Source organism: Pseudophryne corroboree, chromosome 5, assembly GCF_028390025.1.
Source record: "Pseudophryne corroboree isolate aPseCor3 chromosome 5, aPseCor3.hap2, whole genome shotgun sequence".
In the NCBI taxonomy this organism is placed as follows: Eukaryota; Metazoa; Chordata; class Amphibia; order Anura; family Myobatrachidae; genus Pseudophryne; species Pseudophryne corroboree.
Genome location: NC_086448.1, coordinates 522,370,502 through 522,391,786, shown reverse-complemented (window position 1 = coordinate 522,391,786; position 21,285 = coordinate 522,370,502). Strand labels below are relative to the sequence as shown.

General features: G+C 41.3%; 1 protein-coding gene across 1 annotated transcript in view; it reads left to right on the top strand.

The window, feature by feature from the left end:
- TXNDC5 (thioredoxin domain containing 5) overlaps positions 1 to 17,673 on the top strand; it is a 40,891-nt gene extending 23,218 nt beyond the window's left edge. The window contains exon 10 of the mRNA XM_063923121.1: positions 16,947 to 17,673. Coding sequence (XP_063779191.1) covers positions 16,947 to 17,069 — 123 coding nt within the window. The 3' untranslated portion in view covers positions 17,070 to 17,673. The remainder of the gene's footprint in view (positions 1 to 16,946) is intronic.
- The last annotated feature ends 3,612 nt before the right edge of the window (positions 17,674 to 21,285 follow it).

Sequence of the window (21,285 nt, the reverse complement as noted above, 5' to 3'; positions counted from 1 at the left end):
TGTGACCATGGTAATCTGGTCTGGGCCACGCTTAAAGTATTCACAGAGCTGGATGACTGCCGCTTGGAGGTGATGTCATCTCTATAAGCATTGGCAAAGGAAAAACCCGGCAATAACCCTGGTCCTACCTGTGGTGTGAAGGGGGTTGCAAGCTGCTGTGACACTGCTTGAATAAGTGTTCAATAACCCGGGTTTGGACCCGGGCTTTTGGTGTGAAAGGGGTACAGGTTGAGTATCCCATATCCAAATATTCCGAAATACGGACTTTTTTGAGTGAGAGTGAGATAGTGAAACCTTTGTTTTTTGATGGCTCAATGTACACAAACTTTGTTTAATACACAATGTTATTAAAAATATTGTATTAAATGACCTTCAGGCTGTGTGTATAAGGTGTATATGAAACATAAATGAATTGTGTGAATGTAGACACACTTTGTTTAACATACAAAGTTATAAAAAATATTGGCTAAAATGACCTTCAGGCTGTGTGTATAAGGTGTATATGAAACATAAATGCATTCTGTGCTTAGATTTAGGTCCCATCACCATGATATCTCATTATGGTATACAATTATTCCAAAATACGGAAAAATCCCATATCCAAAATACCTCTGGTCCCAAGCATTTTGGATAAGGGAGACTCAACCTGTATTACTAAAGTACAATCACTCACAGTGAGATTTTGCTTCCACAATCGAACAGGTCTATTATACAAAGAGAACATATAATCCAATCCATGCCTCTGCTGCAAAGCCTCCCTGTGTTTAATTGAGGAAATGCTTTCAGTTCTGGCATTAAATGAAAAAAAAATGTTCATTAAACCCAGTAATTATTTCAAGCCATCTTTTGTACTTTCTGTATTACAATGGAAAGATTAAACTTGAACCAGGCAGATATTTTCCTTGTTACCAGTGACTTCCAGACATGCCTGGATTTCCCACCCTGAAAAGGGATGCGGTCGTTAGGTCGACACAGCTTAGGTCGACATGGTCGTTAGGTCGACATGTACTAGGTGAAAAGGTCGACATGAGGTTTTTTCACATTGTGGTTTTTTTTCTTTCTTAATGTTGCCTTATAGGTAATTGTCTGCACTTAGTATAATATTAGGGCAATGGATATTGTCTGAATCAAAATATAATTCATTATAAATAGGCGATGTTACCATAGTGGACAGTATACTGGATATATATAGTAAGGAATAGATATGAAATAAGTTTGAATGTATGAGGTAATGTTTAGCTGATTTAAGAGATTAGGTTTGTGTATGTGTTTATATATTTAACTGTATATTTGTGTTTTACAGCAAGATGGTAAAAAATAGTGTAGGAAACAGGTTTATTCTGCTCTAGTCATAAATAAGGCCAGAGAGGTTACAGTAAGATCAAGAGTCATTGTAGAGAAAAGGTATTAGGCCATAAATGATAATAGGTATGTGACAGAGCTCTGTTGGTCATTGGAATTCACAGGTGTGCTTACAGTAGATCAGAATCTACTGGTTTGTCTATTGTCCAGTGAAGGTTAAAAGCTAGGGAGTATAAATTAACTACTATGAAAAGAGATCACATCCATTGATAAAACATTGTGTAACCGACCCCAGGAAAACTTGTCAATACAACAGAACTTTGGATGAAAAGACATTCCAGATTTTACAATACTATACTTGCTTAAGGCAGTGTGGACACCACACTTTTATGACACCATGCCTCCGTGAACAGGACACGACAGCCCAGTTCAATGTTTGTTTTATTACACCTTGGAATCTGACAAACCTATAATTACCTATTCCATTGGAAACTATGAGAATATGATAGTTTGAATTGGTAAAATATGAGATAAAAGGACCAGACTTGTAGTTAGGAGTTAGAAGGAAGAAGGAAGAGGGAGAGGGAGAAGAAGAAGGAGAAGGAAGGAAGTCAGTCAGGAGGAGAAGTCATGGAGAACATGCAGAAGGAATGATTCTTGGGATGGCAATCTTTAACTTGCAAGTATACATTTTATGTTAGCAATTGAAACTGTTTGTGAAACTTATGTCATGTTGTTTTATGTTATGTAACGAAGGAAGCATATATAATTATAATTAGTATATATATCACTACTGTGTATATCTTATTCTGTACGATTTGATCTGCCTGTAAATAAAGAATCATATAAAAAGAGCGGTAATATTCAAGCTTGAACTCTCTTTAAGGAATCTTAACTTAATAACTTCATAAGTCATATGTATAAGGACTGCATATATGTATCAGCCAATTAGTTTGTAAGCCTGACATAATATATTTGCAGATATATATGATAAATGCATATTAATTGAAATATATCCATATATTAAATACCATATATGATATATTAAATATTAATATTCATAAATATGATTCCATAAATCAATATTGGCGACCACGAATTGGACTTGTTATTACTGAATCTGATTATCTGATCTATAATATTTATGAGGAGTAGCAGATGCTATAAGCTGGCTACCAAATCTGCAGAATCACGGTGGGGATGTATCTATGAAAATTTATTACCATTGTGTAATGTCAATTTTGTATTCTGTATAACCTAGGATAAATGTGTTAGTGCAATATACGTTATTTTAACTAACATAATATCTATTAGGAAGCAGCACCAAAGGCTATAAGCCTGCTGGCAAAATACAAGATCACAGTGGAATAGGTTACAAATGAGAATAAAGAATTTAAAGGCCTAGAATAGAAAATGTGCACAGTGGAAAAGAGTATTTCCAAATAAATGTATAAATGTACCAGGTATTAGAGTTTAACCTTAAGACACCGGTCAATCTTAAGGAGAGGATACCTTCAGTACTAAAAACAAAGAATATATAAATTTAGCATTGAAATGTTAAAAATGCAAAAGTTTTCTGTAGCATTTAGAAAAATGCGCAGAACTGCGGCTCTAGAAGCCAAACAGAAATGTAAAGAAGAATCAGGTTCACGTCTTCGTAAGGCGTGCCTGACCATTAATGCAAAAATGCATTCGTTATTTAAGTCCCTTAAACAGAAAAATAAACAGAAAAAGTTTGGGGCAGAAGCGAAAAGCCTGACAGTTTGTAATCAAATTGTCAAGATCTCTGATGAAGAGATAACATCCAGCAAGCAAGCTGAGATAGAAACACCAAACAGGAATAGTGTTGAGGTATGTGAAACTCTGTACACAGAGTCTACAGGAGTCAGAAATGACTTAATCAGTCAAGATCCTAAAATTAAGGAAAGTTACATGTTGCAGGACTGCATCAATGTGCAGCGCATGGAGTCTGCTATGGTCACACAGACCACCAGCAGAACAGCCTCTGTGGTAAAGGAAGAAAGTAGCAATGTGCCGGATGTGTCTATCATCAGACAGCACATTAATGTAAAGGAGGTAGCAGCAATAGGAGATGTCCCCTATACTGTGTCTAGTAAGGGGGAAGATCATTGTAACTCAGATTATGAGTATTCTGCTGAATACACTCTCAGAGTTCCCAATGTAAATGAAGAATTTGTTATGCCCTTAGGCAAAGGTGAATTGTCAGCAGATTTAAACACTGATAGCAGCAGTACAGTGCACACAGGGGTGGGGAAGTTCCCCATGGTGAAAACTCCCATGGCAACCAGAGTTGCAAACCTTGAAATGTATTCACCTGGAAACATGTTTAAAGGGAAAATCCATGAAATTAATTCAGGAATGCATGTTTACAAACAAAGTTCCCAAACTTATGTAACCCCCACAGAGCACTCAGAGACTTCTAGTGATGGTGCAAATGTTTGCATGCTCTCAGAGAGACCACATGCAGAGTGTCATTCTGCAAACCACACACCAATTAACAATGACAAAAAGGATCACCAGGATGAAAATGTTTTTATGCCCTGGTGCCATAACCATTTTATTACAGGTGTGGAAAGACAGAAAGCCCTGGGACCTGCAATACATATTTGGCAAAGTCTAACAAGTTTCTCTCCCCACAAAAGTAGGTTTTTTCAGAAGCTCCAAGATTCTTCCAGACTAAGGAGCCATGCCAAGCAGCAAACGCTATGGTTGAAGACAGTCTGGGCCCAGGCTACGTCACAAGGGAGTATGGTCACAAGTGAATACGGTAGTATCATTCCTTTACTTGTTAGATCCAATGTAGCCATTGTTTGCTTTGATGTTCAAACAGCCACAGTTTCCAAATTAAACCAGCATCATATCTGCAGCGACAATTGTGCTGTCATTGACACACAATGTGACAGGAAAGATTGGCACAGGCCAGAAACAATTGTTTGTTTGTTATTCAATCGTTAAAAGACACATTTGTAAATTCTGTACCTGATAACATGCAGCAGATAGGACAGAATGCATAGCAAGCTATGTTAAATCACTGTATAAATATCGGTGATAGTCATTGTATGTATTTTTGTTTGATTCATAGTAATCCTGGCAACCTGTATACAGAATGGTGCAAGACTCCAAAAAGACTCCAATTTACAAGGGAAAAGGTCTTCATTAACCCTTTCATCGCTGCTATCCAGCAAAATCTACATAGCATCCCTAAAGACTGATATATGGACAAATCCTCAAGGAGTTTTCCAGTTTCACAAGAAAGGGGAAGGTTTTCATTAACCCTTTCATCACAAGTAATCATTACTTGTCTTTCAAACTACATGTACACTCCCACAACAGTGTACAGCACATCTCATCACTGTGATTATACAGAACTGTCTCATCCCTTCATATACCTTAATCACATATATGTAAACATTTGTCTGAGATATATTTTATATCATTGCATATATACCTTGTAAATATTTTATGTTTTTTTTATATATTACACAATAGATACTACCTATGCTTCCTTCGTAAAAGCTTCAAAAGTAATTAAATATCTAATACAGGATGGTATACCACGTTATAACAAATTGGGCCGAGATTATTAAGTGGGATGAATAATTCTCTTAATAAAGACTGTCACAAGTCTAAGATAATTATTTGTAGCATAACAGGGTCACTGTATATGCACATGGCTGCATATAAAATAATATTGGATGGAATTAGATATATTTAAAGCCATTCCTAAATGATATTTAATATCTGTTTGAAGCAAAATTATATTCATTTATTGTATTGATAGGATGTTACTATATACACATCAAAAGCATTTTAAATAATTATTAGTCAAAATATAGGTAGGATAGAAAACGCCTTTATATGGGTTAAACTGGTATAAGTTTATGTAAGATTGAGATGTATAAATAGGTACAAGGTAGAATAAGGAGATTTAAGACTGCATGGTAATTTATTCAGTGAGGAAATACAGAACAGAGTAGGTGTACTACTCACAGCCATTTGTGGTACTATTGCCCGAAGACAATTAAGACCTACTATTAACAAGCAAGGAAAGAAAGAAAGAAAGAAAAAAAAAAAAAGACTGTTTCATATATGCCTGTTCTATTCAAAATCACAACCTGTTTGTGCAAAAGCAATATGGACACTGGTCACAACTGCGGCATTGGATAAACGCAAAGGAAACAGAACTGCTAAAGACTGTATAAAGACTATTACTATTACTGAGGGTCGTCACAAGTACTGAATGTTCAAGACACAGCACTCGACGTACACAGCCCTCTGCCTCAAACAGCGAAATGGCAAGCAAAGGAGCAGCTGCTACGAAGAATTCTACTTCTAGTAATGGTGCAAATGTTGCAAACGCAAGGCCATAATGCAAACGCAAGGCATCTCCAATTGCAAGCAAACCACGCAGATGACAGTCTTATCCCAGTAAATTGCTACATACAAGAACAGCAAAAATGTCCAAACGTACTGATCCAGATACAGAAAAAAGGTCTACAATTGGGCTATGGTATTCCAAATGTCTGTAGAAATTAGTTTTCCTCATGAATACTGAATAAAAACCTCAGTTTTGTCTGCTTTAGTTAAAAAGTAGAATAAGGTTAGGTAAGCTAAGAATTTTTAGAGATTTTTAAAATCATAATGGTTATTATTATTACACTTATGGTATATATTATGGTTACAACGAAAGTTATGTTTGAAGGAATATTTTGAAATGTATTTGGAAGCAATTACGCTAGTTTAATGTGTGGCCAATCAAAAGAATTTCTCATGGCCACAAGGGGGCGACTGTTGCCTTATAGGTAATTGTCTGCACTTAGTATAATATTAGGGCAATGGATATTGTCTGAATCAAAATATAATTCATTATAAATAGGCGATGTTACCATAGTGGACAGTATACTGGATATATATAGTAAGGAATAGATATGAAATAAGTTTGAATGTATGAGGTAATGTTTAGCTGATTTAAGAGATTAGGTTTGTGTATGTGTTTATATATTTAACTGTATATTTGTGTTTTACAGCAAGATGGTAAAAAATAGTGTAGGAAACAGGTTTATTCTGCTCTAGTCATAAATAAGGCCAGAGAGGTTACAGTAAGATCAAGAGTCATTGTAGAGAAAAGGTATTAGGCCATAAATGATAATAGGTATGTGACAGAGCTCTGTTGGTCATTGGAATTCACAGGTGTGCTTACAGTAGATCAGAATCTACTGGTTTGTCTATTGTCCAGTGAAGGTTAAAAGCTAGGGAGTATAAATTAACTACTATGAAAAGAGATCACATCCATTGATAAAACATTGTGTAACCGACCCCAGGAAAACTTGTCAATACAACAGAACTTTGGATGAAAAGACATTCCAGATTTTACAATACTATACTTGCTTAAGGCAGTGTGGACACCACACTTTTATGACACCATGCCTCCGTGAACAGGACACGACAGCCCAGTTCAATGTTTGTTTTATTACACCTTGGAATCTGACAAACCTATAATTACCTATTCCATTGGAAACTATGAGAATATGATAGTTTGAATTGGTAAAATATGAGATAAAAGGACCAGACTTGTAGTTAGGAGTTAGAAGGAAGAAGGAAGAGGGAGAGGGAGAAGAAGAAGGAGAAGGAAGGAAGTCAGTCAGGAGGAGAAGTCATGGAGAACATGCAGAAGGAATGATTCTTGGGATGGCAATCTTTAACTTGCAAGTATACATTTTATGTTAGCAATTGAAACTGTTTGTGAAACTTATGTCATGTTGTTTTATGTTATGTAACGAAGGAAGCATATATAATTATAATTAGTATATATATCACTACTGTGTATATCTTATTCTGTACGATTTGATCTGCCTGTAAATAAAGAATCATATAAAAAGAGCGGTAATATTCAAGCTTGAACTCTCTTTAAGGAATCTTAACTTAATAACTTCATAAGTCATATGTATAAGGACTGCATATATGTATCAGCCAATTAGTTTGTAAGCCTGACATAATATATTTGCAGATATATATGATAAATGCATATTAATTGAAATATATCCATATATTAAATACCATATATGATATATTAAATATTAATATTCATAAATATGATTCCATAAATCAATATTAATTTTTTGGATTTTTTCGTACTTAACGATCCACGTGGACTACAATTGGAACTGTAACCTGCGAAGGGACACGGTGCGCTAATTGGTTCCCCGTCACTTCACGAAGAAAACCACGCCGAATAAAGTAAAAAAGACCCATGTCGACCTTTTGACATGTCGACCTTTTGACCTAGTACATGTCAACCTAATGACCATGTCAACCTATTGTCCCTGTCGACCTAATGATTGTCGACCTAAGTTGTGTCTTCCCAACGACCCATACCCTCTGAAAATGCTACTAAAATTAATCCTCATTCCTTTGTGTTAGGCAGCAAAACCATGTCCTTGGTAGAGCAGAGGGTGGCGATTACCCACATGCCTTTGTGCAGAACCAGAATCTGTTGGATGCCTTTCTGGTTGCATAGTTTGATTGAGCAGACACGTGTGAAATTGAGCAAAGTCAGATAATGGGGAAAGCACAGTATTGAATGTTAAACATGGTGACCTAAATCCATTCAGCATATGTACATGGGCCTTGGTAATGACCAATATGGTACAGTTTTGCTGTGGTTAAGAGTCTCAACTTTTCAATAAATATTGTCCACCTACGTTACACGGGTGGTCTTCAGGTGGCCGGCTGTCGGGATACCGGCGCCGGAATCCCGACATCCGGCATACCGGCACTTTCCCTCTTGGGGGTCCACGACCCCCCTGGAGGGAGAATAGATAGCGTAGCGCGCCACCGTGCCCGTAGCGTGGCGAGCGCAGCGAGCCCGCAAGGGGCTCATTTGTGCTTGCCACGCTGTCGGTATGCCGGCGGTCGGGCTTCCGGCGCCGGTATGCTGGTCGCCGGGAGCCCCGGCTGCCGCCATACCCTACTACACCGACGTTACACCATGAGCTCTCTGCTGGAATAGTGTAATAGTTTTTATATGTAACCTCTATACATCCTCCTGGTACTGCTTTATATTCTCAGACCATTTATTAATGCGTATGATTTCAAAGACCTCTGAAGTAGAGAGGCCAATCCCGGGATTGGGATTGGCGGGATCCTGGGATTTAGGCCAAAAAACGGTTGGGACTCAATCCCGGGATTGGAAGCTTCAATCCCGGAGATTGTGGGATTTACCTGCCCCATCGTTTTTGTTTTTTTTTTGTTTGTTTTTTGTAATACTGGGCAACGTTGAGCATCCTCAGGAGGCTCCCATCCTCCCGGCTCCCCCTGCCCCGGCAGTGCATACTGGGCAGCCTGACATGATGGCAGAGGTCACGCTGCGCAGTCTGAATCCAGCCGCCCTCCGCAGCCCATGAGCCCGGCTTCCACCCATGATTGTGAGTAGTTGTGTGGGCTGGTTTGGGGAGCGCAGGTCATCAACCCAATCCTGGGAATCCTGGGATTGACCTTTTTCAATTCTGATACCCGGGATTGAAAGAGGCTTTGACCCTAGATTTTAAAATAGCAATAATAATATTCTGTCAAGGTTTGTAGAAATTGCTGATGGAGCGAGTGTGGGACGCAGGCTAGAGTCATTGACGCACAGGTCAGACTTGGGGTCTGTCTGGTATATTTAGGAAATGGTGTGGAAGGGGTCCAGGCACCTTAGTCTGTAAATTAAAGTGAAACAGAAGCTTCTTCTGCTTTAGCTGCATTGTGCTGAGATATTCGGTGTCATATGCAATTGATGAGACAAACTGAACATAACATAAAAAAACATAAAAAATATGTATATATCGGAGCAATTAAATTTAACAGAAGCAAAAACAACCCTGATTAGGAGGAGTTACCGTTTTTCTGGGGTAGAATTATAGATATACTGTAGGTCAGGCATTCCCAACCTCTGTCCTCAAGGCACGCTAACAGTGCGGGTTTTAGTGATATCCATGCTTCAGCACAGGTAAAATATAGATATCTGAGATACTAATTAAGTCCCTTGTGCTCAAGCAGGAGTATCACTGAAACCTGGACTGTTAATGGGTCTTGAGGGCTATGGTTGGGAATGCCTGCTGTAGGTGTTGTGTATGGGATCCCGTCTGAAGATCGACAGTGTCTAGGTCGACAATGTTTAGGTCGACCACTATAGGTCGACAGTCACTAGGTCGACAGGTCTAAAGGTCGACATGAGTTTTTCACATTTTTTTTTTTTGGGGGGGGGGTTCATACTTAACGATCCACGTGGACTACGATTGGAACGGTAAAGTGTGCCGAGCGAAGCGGTAGCGGAGCGAAGGCACCATGCCCGAAGCATGGCGAGCGAAGCGGTGCACTAATTTGGGATCCCGGTCACTTTACGAAGAAAACGACACCAAAAGAAAAAATCCTCATGTTGACCTTTAGACCTGTCGACCTAGCACATGTCGACCTAGAAACCCTGTCGACCTTCCATCCATGTCGACCTAGTGACTGTCGACCTATAGTGGTCGACCTAAACATTGTCGACCTAGATACTGTCGATAAAACGTACCACACCCGTTGTGTATATAAAGGTAATATTCCTAGTGGCTCCCAATTCTTCTTTTATGCACTGTGGGCCGTCCGTCTGTCTAAACTCAGCGGACTGATTGAGCTTTAGAGGCTGTTACTTTTGGCGACCAAAAAAAAAAAAAAGCAAGCAAAACCATGTTGCACTGCAGTTGGACTGATCTGTGCAGAGATATAGATTAGTGTGGAGTATTCTAGCACTCATCTACATTGCAGTGTACATATAGAGCGGTCCAGCATTTGTGGGCCCCATGCAAAAGCAGCCAGAATTTACCCTGCATGCAAATATATATCTATATACAGTATTATATTTTGCACCCCTTGCACTGAAATATGGTCCAGGTGTAAACTATTTTTATTTGCTTTCCGCTCTAATTTGTCCCCAGTGTGTGTGTGTGTGTTAGTGTTAGTTACCATTAGTAATCTGTTCAGTGGACTTGTTAGTGACAAGGTACTTGCCTATCTTTGCATTGTGTGAGTTTTGCATTCTTTTAATCTGTAACTGTTTAACCTTATGTACATTAGCAGCTTCAGTGCTTAATCTGTGCTGTGGGGATATAAATACAGGAGGACTTGATAGGTGCCTTTAATGAAGATCAGAGACCGAAGAGCTCAGGATGTATATAAAATAAATCCTTGGAAAGAGCTGCAAGACTGCTTATTAAAGTCCCTCCAAAATGCTGTTGACAACGTGACGCCCTAATTTTTCTAGTTCTCTATAATTATTACAATGTAACAGTTACATATTGTCAGTGCCGTCATATGCAGTGATTTTCTGTTCTATTTAAAAAAAACAGATTCTAGGCCAGAAAATCTATATTAGACCATTAATATTGTACTGTTATTCATTGGTGGATAGGAAATGTGCAAGTGGAGGGAAGATGCTCAGATTCTGCACCAAGTCTTAACAAAAGCCATAATTTCACCAGTACAAAAGGACTTTTTTTATTTTTTTTATTTTCCAGTTTTCAAATGTTTTGACAGTGTAACTTATATATACGGTATCTGCTATGTGTGTGTGTGTGTGTGTGTGTGTGTGTGTGTGTGTATATATGTATGTGTGTATATATATATATATATATATATATATATATATATATATATATATATATATATATATATATATATATAATAATTTCTCTATCGTCCTAGTGGATGCTGGGGTTCCTGAAAGGACCATGGGGAATAGCGGCTCCGCAGGAGACAGGGCACAAAAAGTAAAGCTTTACGATCAGGTGGTGTGTACTGGCTCCTCCCCCTATGACCCTCCTCCAAGCCTCAGTTAGATTTTTGTGCCCGGCCGAGAAGGGTGCAATCTAGGTGGCTCTCCTAAAGAGCTGCTTAGAAAAGTTTAGCTTAGGTTTTTTATTTTACAGTGAGTCCTGCTGGCAACAGGATCACTGCAACGAGGGACTTAGGGGAGAAGAAGTGAACTCACCTGCGTGCAGGTTGGATTGGCTTCTTGGCTACTGGACATCAGCTCCAGAGGGACGATCACAGGTACAGCCTGGATGGTCACCGGAGCCTTGCCGCCGGCCCCCTTGCAGATGCTGAAGTAAGAAGAGGTCCAGAATCGGCGGCAGAAGACTCCTCAGTCTTCTAAAGGTAGCGCACAGCACTGCAGCTGTGCTCCATTTTCCTCTCAGCACACTACACACGGCAGTCACTGAGGGTGCAGGGCGCTGGGAGGGGGGCGCCCTGGGAGGCAAATGAAAACCTATTTTGGCTAAAAATACCTCACATATAGCCTCCGGAGGCTATATGGAGATATTTAACCCCTGCCAGAATCCGTTAAGAGCGGGAGACGAGGCCGCCGAAAAAGGGGCGGGGCCTATCTCCTCAGCACACAGCGCCATTTTCCCTCACAGAAAGGCTGGAGGGAAGGCTCCCAGGCTCTCCCCTGCACTGCACTACAGAAACAGGGTTAAAACAGAGAGGGGGGGCACTAATTTGGCGGTAGAAATATATAATAAAGATGCTATAAGGGAAAACACTTATATAAGGTTGTCCCTATATAATTATAGCGTTTTTGGTGTGTGCTGGCAAACTCTCCCTCTGTCTCTCCAAAGGGCTAGTGGGTCCTGTCCTCTATCAGAGCATTCCCTGTGTGTGTGCTGTGTGTCGGTACGTGTGTGTCGACATGTATGAGGACGATGTTGGTGAGGAGGCGGAGCAATTGCCTGTAATGGTGATGTCACTCTCTAGGGAGTCGACACCGGAATGGATGGCTTATTTAGGGAATTACGTGATAATGTCAACACGCTGCAAGGTCGGTTGACGACATGAGACGGCCGACAAACAATTAGTACCGGTCCAGACGTCTCAAAAACACCGTCAGGGGTTTTAAAACGCCCGTTTACTTTAGTCGGTCGACACAGACACAGACAGGGACACTGAATCCAGTGTCGACGGTGAATAAACAAACGTATTCCTTATTAGGGCCACACGTTAAAGGCAATGAAGGAGGTGTTACATATTTCTGATACTACAAGTACCACAAAAGAGGGTATTATGTGGGATGTGAAAAAACTACCGTAGTTTTTCCTGAATCAGATAAATTAAATAAAGTGTGTGATGATGCGTGGGTTCCCCCCGATAGAAAATTAGGGGCGGTATACCCTTTCCCGCCAGAAGTTAGGGCGCGTTGGGAAACACCCCTTAGGGTGGCTAAGGCGCTCACACGCTTATCAAAACAAGTGGCGGTACCGTCTATAGATAGGGCCGTCCTCAAGGACCAGCTGACAGGAGGCTGGAAAATATCATAAAAAGTATATACACACATACTGGTGTTATACTGCGACCAGCGATCGCCTCAGCCTGGATGTGCAGAGCTGGGGTGGCTTGGTCGGATTCCCTGACTAAAAATATTGATACCCTTGACAGGGACAGTATTTTATTGACTATAGAGCATTTAAAGGATGCATTTCTATATATGCGAGATGCACAGAGGGATATTTGCACTCTGGCATCAAGAGTAAATGCGATGTCCATATCTGCCAGAAGATGTTATGGACACGACAGTGGTCAGGTGATGCAGATTCCAAACGGCACAAAGGTGTATTGCCGTATAAAGGAAGAGGAGTTATTTGGGGTCGGTCCATCGGACCTGGTGGCCACGGCAACTGCTGGAAAATCCACCGTTTTTACCCTAAGTCACATCTCTGCAGAAAAAGACACCGTCTTTTCAGCCTCAGTCCTTTCGTCCCTATAAGATCATATCTGCCCAGGGATAGAGGAAAGGGAAGAAGACTGCAGCAGGCAGCCCATTCCCAGGAACAGAAGCGTTCCACCGCTTCTGACAAGTTCTCAGCATGGCGCTGAGACCGTACAGGACCCCTGGATCCTACAAGTAGTATCCCAGGGGTACAGATTGGAATGTCGAGACGTTTCCCCTTCGCAGGCTCCTGAAGTCTGCTTTACCAAGGTCTCCCTCCGACAAGGAGGCAGTATGGGAAAAAATTCACAAGCTGTATTCCCAGCAGGTGATAATTAAATTACCTCTCCTACTACAAGAAAAGGGGTATTATTCCACACTATATTGTGGTACTGAAGCCAGAAGGCTAGGTGAGACTTATTCTAAAAAATTTTTGAACACTTACAAAGGTTCAAATCAAGATGGAGTCACTCAGAGCAGTGATAACGAACCAGGAAGAAGGGGACTATATAGTGTCCCGGGACATCAGGGATGCTTACCTCTATGTCCCAAATTTGCCCTTCTCACTAAGGGTACCTCAGGTTCGTGGTGCAGAACTGTCACTATCAGTTTCAGACGCTGCCGTTTGGATTGTCCACGGCACCCCGGGTCTTTACCAAGGTAATGGCCGAAATGATGATTCTTCTTCGAAGAAAAGGCGTCTTAATTATCCCTTACTTGGACGATCTCCTGATAAGGGCATAGTCCAGGGAACAGTTGGAGGTCGGAGTAGCACTATCTCGGATACTGCTACAACAGCACGGGTGGATTCTAAATATTCCAAAATCGCAGCTGATCCCGACGACACGTCTGCTGTGCCTAGGGATGATTCTGGACACAGTCCAGAAAAAGGTGTTTCTCCCGGAAGAGAAAGCCAGGGAGTTATCCGAGCTAGTCAGGAACCTCCTAAAAACAGTGCATCATTGCACAAGGGTCCTGGTAAAAATGGTGGCTTCCTACGAAGCAATTCCATTCGGCAGATTTCACGCAAGAACTATTCAGTGGGATCTGCTGGACAAATGGTCCGGATCGCATCTTCAGATGCATCAGCGGATAACCCTATATCCAAGGACAAGGGTGTCTCTCCTGTGGTGGTTATAGAGTGCTCATCTTCTAGAGGGCCGCAGATTCGGCATTCAGGATTGGATGCTGGTGACCACGGAGCCCAGCCCGAGAGGCTGGGGAGCAGTCACACAAGGAAAAAATTTCCAGGGAGTGTGATCAAGTCTGGAGACTTTTCTCCACATAAATATACTGGAGCTAAGGGTAAATTTATAATGCTCTAAGCTTAGCAAGACCTCTGCTTCAAGGTCAGCCGGTATTGATCCAGTGGGAAAAACATCACGGCAGTCGCCCACGTAAACAGACAGGGCGACACAAGAAGCAGGAGGGCAATGGCAAAAACTGCAAGGACTTTTCGCTGGGTGGAAAATCATGTGATAGCACTGTCAGCAGTGTTTCATCCCGGGAATGGAAACTGGGAAGCAGACTTCCTCAGCAGGCACGACCTCCACCCGGGAGAGTGGAAACTTCATCGGGAAGTTTTTTCCACATGATTGTAAACCGTTGGGAAATACCAAAGGTGGACATGATGGCGTCCCGTCTGAACAAAAAACGGGACAGGTATTGCGCCAGGTCAAGAGACCCTCAGGCAATAGCTGTGGACGTTCTGGTAACACCGTGGGTGTACCAGTCGGTGTATGTGTTCCCTCCTCTGCTTCTCATACCTAAGGTGCTGAGAATTATAAGACGTAGAGGAGTAAGAACTATACTCATGGCTCCGGATTGGCCAAGAAGGACTTGGTACCCGGAACTTCAAGAGATGCTTACAGAGGTCTTATGGCCTCTGCTGCTAAGAAGGGATTTGCTTCAGCAAGTACCATGTCTGTTCCAAGACTTACCGCAGCTGCGTTTGTCGGCATGGCGGTGGAACGCCGGATCCTAAGGGAAAAAGGCATTCCGGAAGAGGTCATTCCTACCCTGGTCAAAGCCAGAAAGGAGGTGACCGCACAACGTTATCACCACATGTGGCGAAAATATGTTGCGTGGTGTGAGGCCAGGATGGCCCCACAAAGAAATTTCAACTCGGTCGTTTCCTGCATTTCCTGCAAACAGGAGTGTCTATGGGCCTCAAATTGGGGTCCATTAAGGTTCAAATTTCGGCCCTGTCGATTTTTCTTCCAGAAAGAATTGGCTTCAGTTCCTGAAGTCCAGAAGTTTGTCAAGGGAGTATTGCATATACAACCCCCTTTTGTGCCTCCAGTGGCACTGTGGGATCTCAACGTAGTTCTGGGATTCCTCAAAACACATTGGTTTAAAACCAGTCAAATCTGTGGATTTGAAGCATCTCACATGAAAAGTGAACATGCTCTTGGACCTGGCCTGGACCAGGCGAGTGTCAAATTGGTGGTTTTTTCTCAAAAAAAGCCATATCTGTTGGTCCATTCGGACAGGGCAGAGCTGCGGACTCGTCCCCAGTTCTCTCCCTAAGGTGGTGTCAGTGTTTCACCTGAACCAGCTTATTGTGGTGCCTTGCACCTACTAGGGACTTGGAGGACTCCAAGTTGCTAGATGTTGTCAGGGCCCTGAAAATATGTTTCCAGGACGGCTGGAGTCAGGAAAACTGACTTGCTGTTATCCTGTATGCACCCAAAAAACTGGGTGCTCTTGCTTCTAAGCAGACTATTGCTAGTTGGATGTGTAATACAATTCAGCTTGCACATTCTGTGGCAGGCCTGCCACAGCCAAAATATGTAAATGCCCATTCCACAAGGAAGGTGGGCTCATCTTGGGCGGCTGCCCGAGGGGTCTCGGCTTTACAACTTTGCCGAGCGGCTATTTAGTCAGGGGCAAACACGTTTGTAAAATCCTACAAATTTGATACCCTGGCTAAGGAGGACCTGGAGTTCTCTCATTCGGTGCTGCAGAGTCATCCGCACTCTCCCGCCCGTTTGGGAGCTTTGGTATTGTCCCCATGGTCCTTTCAGGAACCCCAGCATCCACTAGGACGATAGAGAAAATAAGAATTTACTTACCGATAATTCTATTTCTCGGAGTCCGTAGTGGATGCTGGGCGCCCATCCCAAGTGCGGATTATCTGCATTACTTGTACATAGTTACAAAAATCGGGTTATTATTGTTGTGAGCCATCTTTTCAGAGGCTCCGCTGTTATCATACTGTTAACTGGGTTCAGATCACAGGTTGTACAGTGTGATTGGTGTGGCTGGTATGAGTCTTACCCGGGATTCATAAATCCTTCCTTATTGTGTACGCTCGTCCGGGCACAGTACCTAACTGAGGCTTGGAGGAGGGTCATAGGGGGAGGAGCCAGTACACACCACCTGATCGTAAAGCTTTACTTTTTGTGCCCTGTCTCCTGCGGAGCCGCTATTCCCCATGGTCCTTTCAGGAACCCCAGCATCCACTACGGACTCCGAGAAATAGAATTATCGGTAAGTAAATTCTTATTTATTTATTTTTGTGTGGTTTATCGATCTGTCCGTTGTATTCTCCCTTTAGCGCCACCACTGTACTACAGTTAAAGCCTTTCATTAAACACAAAGTACCCACAGGCTTCATGCTACAAAAATGACATAATCACAAGTCGCTGACCTTGTTGTTAATTCTGCAGTTGAAGCAACAATACTGTAAGTGTATCTTGACAAGGTTTAAATCTCTACGTTAATTTGTGAGGTACTGTTATGTAGTAGAGAGCAGCATTTTATTTATATTTAGTTTAAGGAAAACTTTTGTTATTTGTTACAGTAGATTGATTTTTGTTCCTTTTTTGGCCAAGTCCTGAAACACCTGCTGATTTCTCTACTATGTTAATCTTATTCAAGCCCTTACTACTTACAGGTACGCGGATATCCCTCATTGCTACTCTTTCGTGCTGGGGAAAAAGTTGGTGAGCATGAAGGAGCCAGAGATCTGGAGACGTTACAGAACTTTGTCTTGCGTCACTCCAGAGATGAACTATAAAACTTTCCTGAACCCTATGGGTTTATGCCGTCTGTATGGGCCAAACAGTTACTGAATTTTCTTCCTGCAGTACTACAGAGCATCTTTATTTGATGGTTTGTCTTCTCAGTATTCCGTAAGACACGTCTAACCATGGAAAAGGAGAGGGCACTACACGTTGTCCTTCAGAAGGGCCACAGAAACCTATACAAAGACATCTCAGGATGTAGGTTTATTATGCCACTATATGGACAATACCTCTTTAAAGAGAATAGATTTAACAATCAGTCTCTTAAGCTTACTTCTGATCACCTTTTTACAATTATAAAAATGTTCCTTACTGAAAAATTAGATGTGAAGTGCCTTACTTGCTGGGTGGGTAAGGGATGATGGGTTAAACCAAATTAAACAAATAAAACAAGTTTTCATTGTTCTGTGCGGTATGTTGATTCAGATTATGGTGTGTGCAGCGTATATTAATGGTTTGTTAGAAAATGTTATACCTTGTACCTAATGGGAAAATGTCATTTTTGATCCTCTTTGTCTAAATGTACTGTAAGCCTAACCTAATTGTTTTTAGGCTCTAGGCTAGGCTGCTTCAATAAACGCAGCTTTAACAGACAAACCATAATGTGTTGGATTTTTTTATTTTGCCTCAAAATGTTTAAATATCTTTAAGAGTACAATCGATTCTATATCTTGTTTTGTTAATGTTGGTGCATTCAAATATATAAAAGTCCTGACCCAATTAGAAGACTTCCACTGTTTCTTTACATATGGGTTTTAAAGTGTTCAGTGGTGCTTGAACGTTTGTGAACCCTACAGCATTTTCTATATTTCTGCTTAAATTTGGCCTAAAACTACCTCAGATTTTCACACCTAATAGTTGATAAAAAGAACCAAATCAAGCAGATGAGACAAAAAAATTAGACCTGCTCATTTTTATTTTTTTTCATTGAGGAAAATGATCCAATATCGCACATCTGTGAGTGGCAAAAGTATGTGAAGCTTTAGGCTTAGCAGATATTTTGAAGGGGAATATACAGTTGGGTATTTTCAATTTATGGGATGACTATCGGTAGTTAGTGGACAGTCGTTTTTTTTAAAAGAACAGGGATCTATCAAAGTCTGATGTTCACAGCACATGTTTGTGGAAGTGTATCATGCCACTAACAAAGGAGTTTTCTGAGGACCTCAGAAGAAGAGTTTTTGATGCTTATCAGGCCTGAAAAGTTTATAAAACTATCACTAAAGAGTTTGGACTCAACCAATCAACAGTCAGACGTATTGTGTACAAATGAAGGAAATTCAAAACCATTATTACAGCCCCCATGAGTGGTTCACCAGCAAAGATCATGCCAAGAGCAAGGCGTCTAATAGTTTGCAAGGTCACAAAGGAACCCAATGTAACCTCTGAGCAACTGAAGGCCTTTCTCACTTTAGCTAATGTTAATGTTTGAGTCCTCCATCAGGAGGACACTGAACAGTAGTGTGCATGGCAGGATTGCAAGGAGAAAGCTGCTGCCCGTCTGCTGTTTGCTAAAGATAACCTGTACAAGCCAAAAGGCTACTGGAACAATGTTTTGTGGACAGAAGAACACAAAATAGAGCTTTTTGGATTAAATGAGAAGTGTTCTGTTTGGAGAAGGGAGAACACTGCATTCCAGCATAAAAACCTCATACCATCTGTGAAACACGGTGTGGTATCATGGTTTGGGCCTGTTTTGCTGCATCTGGCCCAGAACGACATGCTATCATTGATGGGACAATGAATTCTGACTTATAGGAAAATGTCAGGACATCTGTCCATGAGCTGCATTCTCCTGGGTCCCAGAGACTACAACCAGTAGCCCCTAATGTTATTACGGAGTACTCTCTCCTGGATTAAAACTGGGAAACTTTAAATTAATATCATGCTCCTGTTTTTCTCCCTGTAACTTTCATTATAAATACACATTTGTTCTGTCTGGACTGCGGAGAACTTGACTGATACTTGTCTGTGAGATTTTGATGCATTACATAAATATGGGAAATAGTATGGAAAGGTGTGTATGTAAAATGAAATGAATAATGGTTAACTCCTGGATAAATGAGACACTAACTATACTGTAAGCAATCAACATGTCGACATGGTTAGACACGTATAAAAATATTGAACTGACCTGGTTAACGAAGTATGGCTTTAAAAGAGTGATTGTCAGGTTGCACTGCAAAGTGGTTCATATTCTGTGAGATAACTATACAAAGAACTGACTATTGTAAGTAAAATATGATCACAAGAATCTTCTTCCCCCCCCCCCCCCCCCAGCTTGTCACTCACAAATGTTTGAGCGCTTGTGTGTCACGTTTTTAGAACTACATCCCTGATTGCTTGTTTGCAGCAGTTGAGGTTTGAGTAATGTTGGTTGCTTTACCTGGCATGGTTTCAGTGCATGCACTCCCTTAAAAAGAGAAGTCGATACTAATTACTCAATATTACCAAGTGATGATCGCCTTCACCCCATGCTGCAGGCTGACAGTGCTTTCCGGTTAGAGTGGGTGAGGCCAGGGCATGATGCGATTCCTGATTGTGCCATTATGGCTCTGCCACAGCAATGTATTGCGAAATGTAGGACTGTGATGGCACAATTTGTTGTACCATGCCTCCACCCACCCACCTGGACCTTCCTTTCACATAGAGGTACTTGCCAATATCTGCAAGTATGGCTTACGGTGTCAGAATCCACAGATCATCTGTGGTGGTCCAATGGTTTGGTTTAAGATGACAATGATATTCATTCACCAGATCTAAACCCAAGTAAGAATTTATGGGAGCAATACCTTTTTTAGGTTGTAAAAAAGATCAGCCTTGTCTGTTCTATAACATTTTTGTAAAATAGACACAATGCTAGGCCAAATTCTCATTAATACCCCTTTTGGACTGGCAGAGCCGGGTTGTACACGAGACCTGGCTTGAGACCCCTTTCATACTCTCGGCCTGACCCGACATATTGCCAGGTTGTTGACATCACTGCTGATGCTACAGGAGGCGGCGCTTGGAGATTATCTCCAGCGCCGCCGCCTCCTGTGCAGAAAACGGATGCTGGGTCGCCTGATCCGGCTTACCTGTTTACACTGCACGCATCCCGGGTCAATTCCAGCTTCAACCCAGGTCGTGACCTGGGATGAAATGCTGTGACGCTTGACCCTGGAAATTCTTTCTGGAACATTTCAGACTAAGCAAAAAATCCCAGGTTCATGCGTGTTCACGTGTAATAACCCAGGAAAGTTATGCTAGTCTGAAAGGGGTATCAGTGACTTCTTAGTAGGGTTTTTCTGTTCTAACGAATGGACTGAACAAAAACCTATCTCAAACATCACAAAAGAATTGTTTGTATTTAAAATACTATATAAGAAGTTGGATCCGATAGCAAATGTCTTCCTGTTTTGTATACAGGTGTGGATTGTTAGTTAAAAGGTTGACATTCTATACGAAGACACCATAGGGTAGACAGGTTCTCAAACTCGGTCCTCGGGACCCCACACGGTTCATGTTTTGCAGGTCACCTGTAGATTTTTCAAATGTGACGGTAATACACAGTACATAGAAAACGTGAACCGTGTAGGGACCTGAGGACCGAGTTTGAGAACCACTGCGGTAGACAGTCAAAAGGTCGACATAAAAAAGGCAGACACACAAGTTTTTTTTGTTTTGTTTTTGTGTGTGTGTGTTTTTACATATTTCACCCAAATTTGTTGACATGCGGGCTCACTTCGCTCACCCTGCTTCAGACAAGGTTACTGAAGGTAATGATTTTTGAAATGGTTAGTAAATGCAACAAAAGTTGTTAAAAAACATGAAAATACCATAAAAAATGTGTCAACCTTTTATCTGTCGCTATCAACCACCTCCCTTTGAATACAAATATGGCATTAATACTGCCAGGCAGCTGGTACCATGTACAATATGGATAAAACAGAATGTGGATATATTTCTTTCCTTTTTTTTTTTAAATGTTGCCTAGTGCTATCATGGCAGCTTACAGTTAAGGCTTTAAATTCCAGCCCTGTATAGATGTCCCCTTTTTGTAGCAGGGAGGTGAGTACATGTAACTGTAATGTACTGGTGTGCTGAGCATATATGCTAGGTTAGGGACTAGCAGAATATTGGGGAGTGGGGGGCTTGACAATGGGCTGCAGGCTTACATTTTTGGATCAAAATATGACCAAATCCCCTGTTTTATTTGTTACATACACA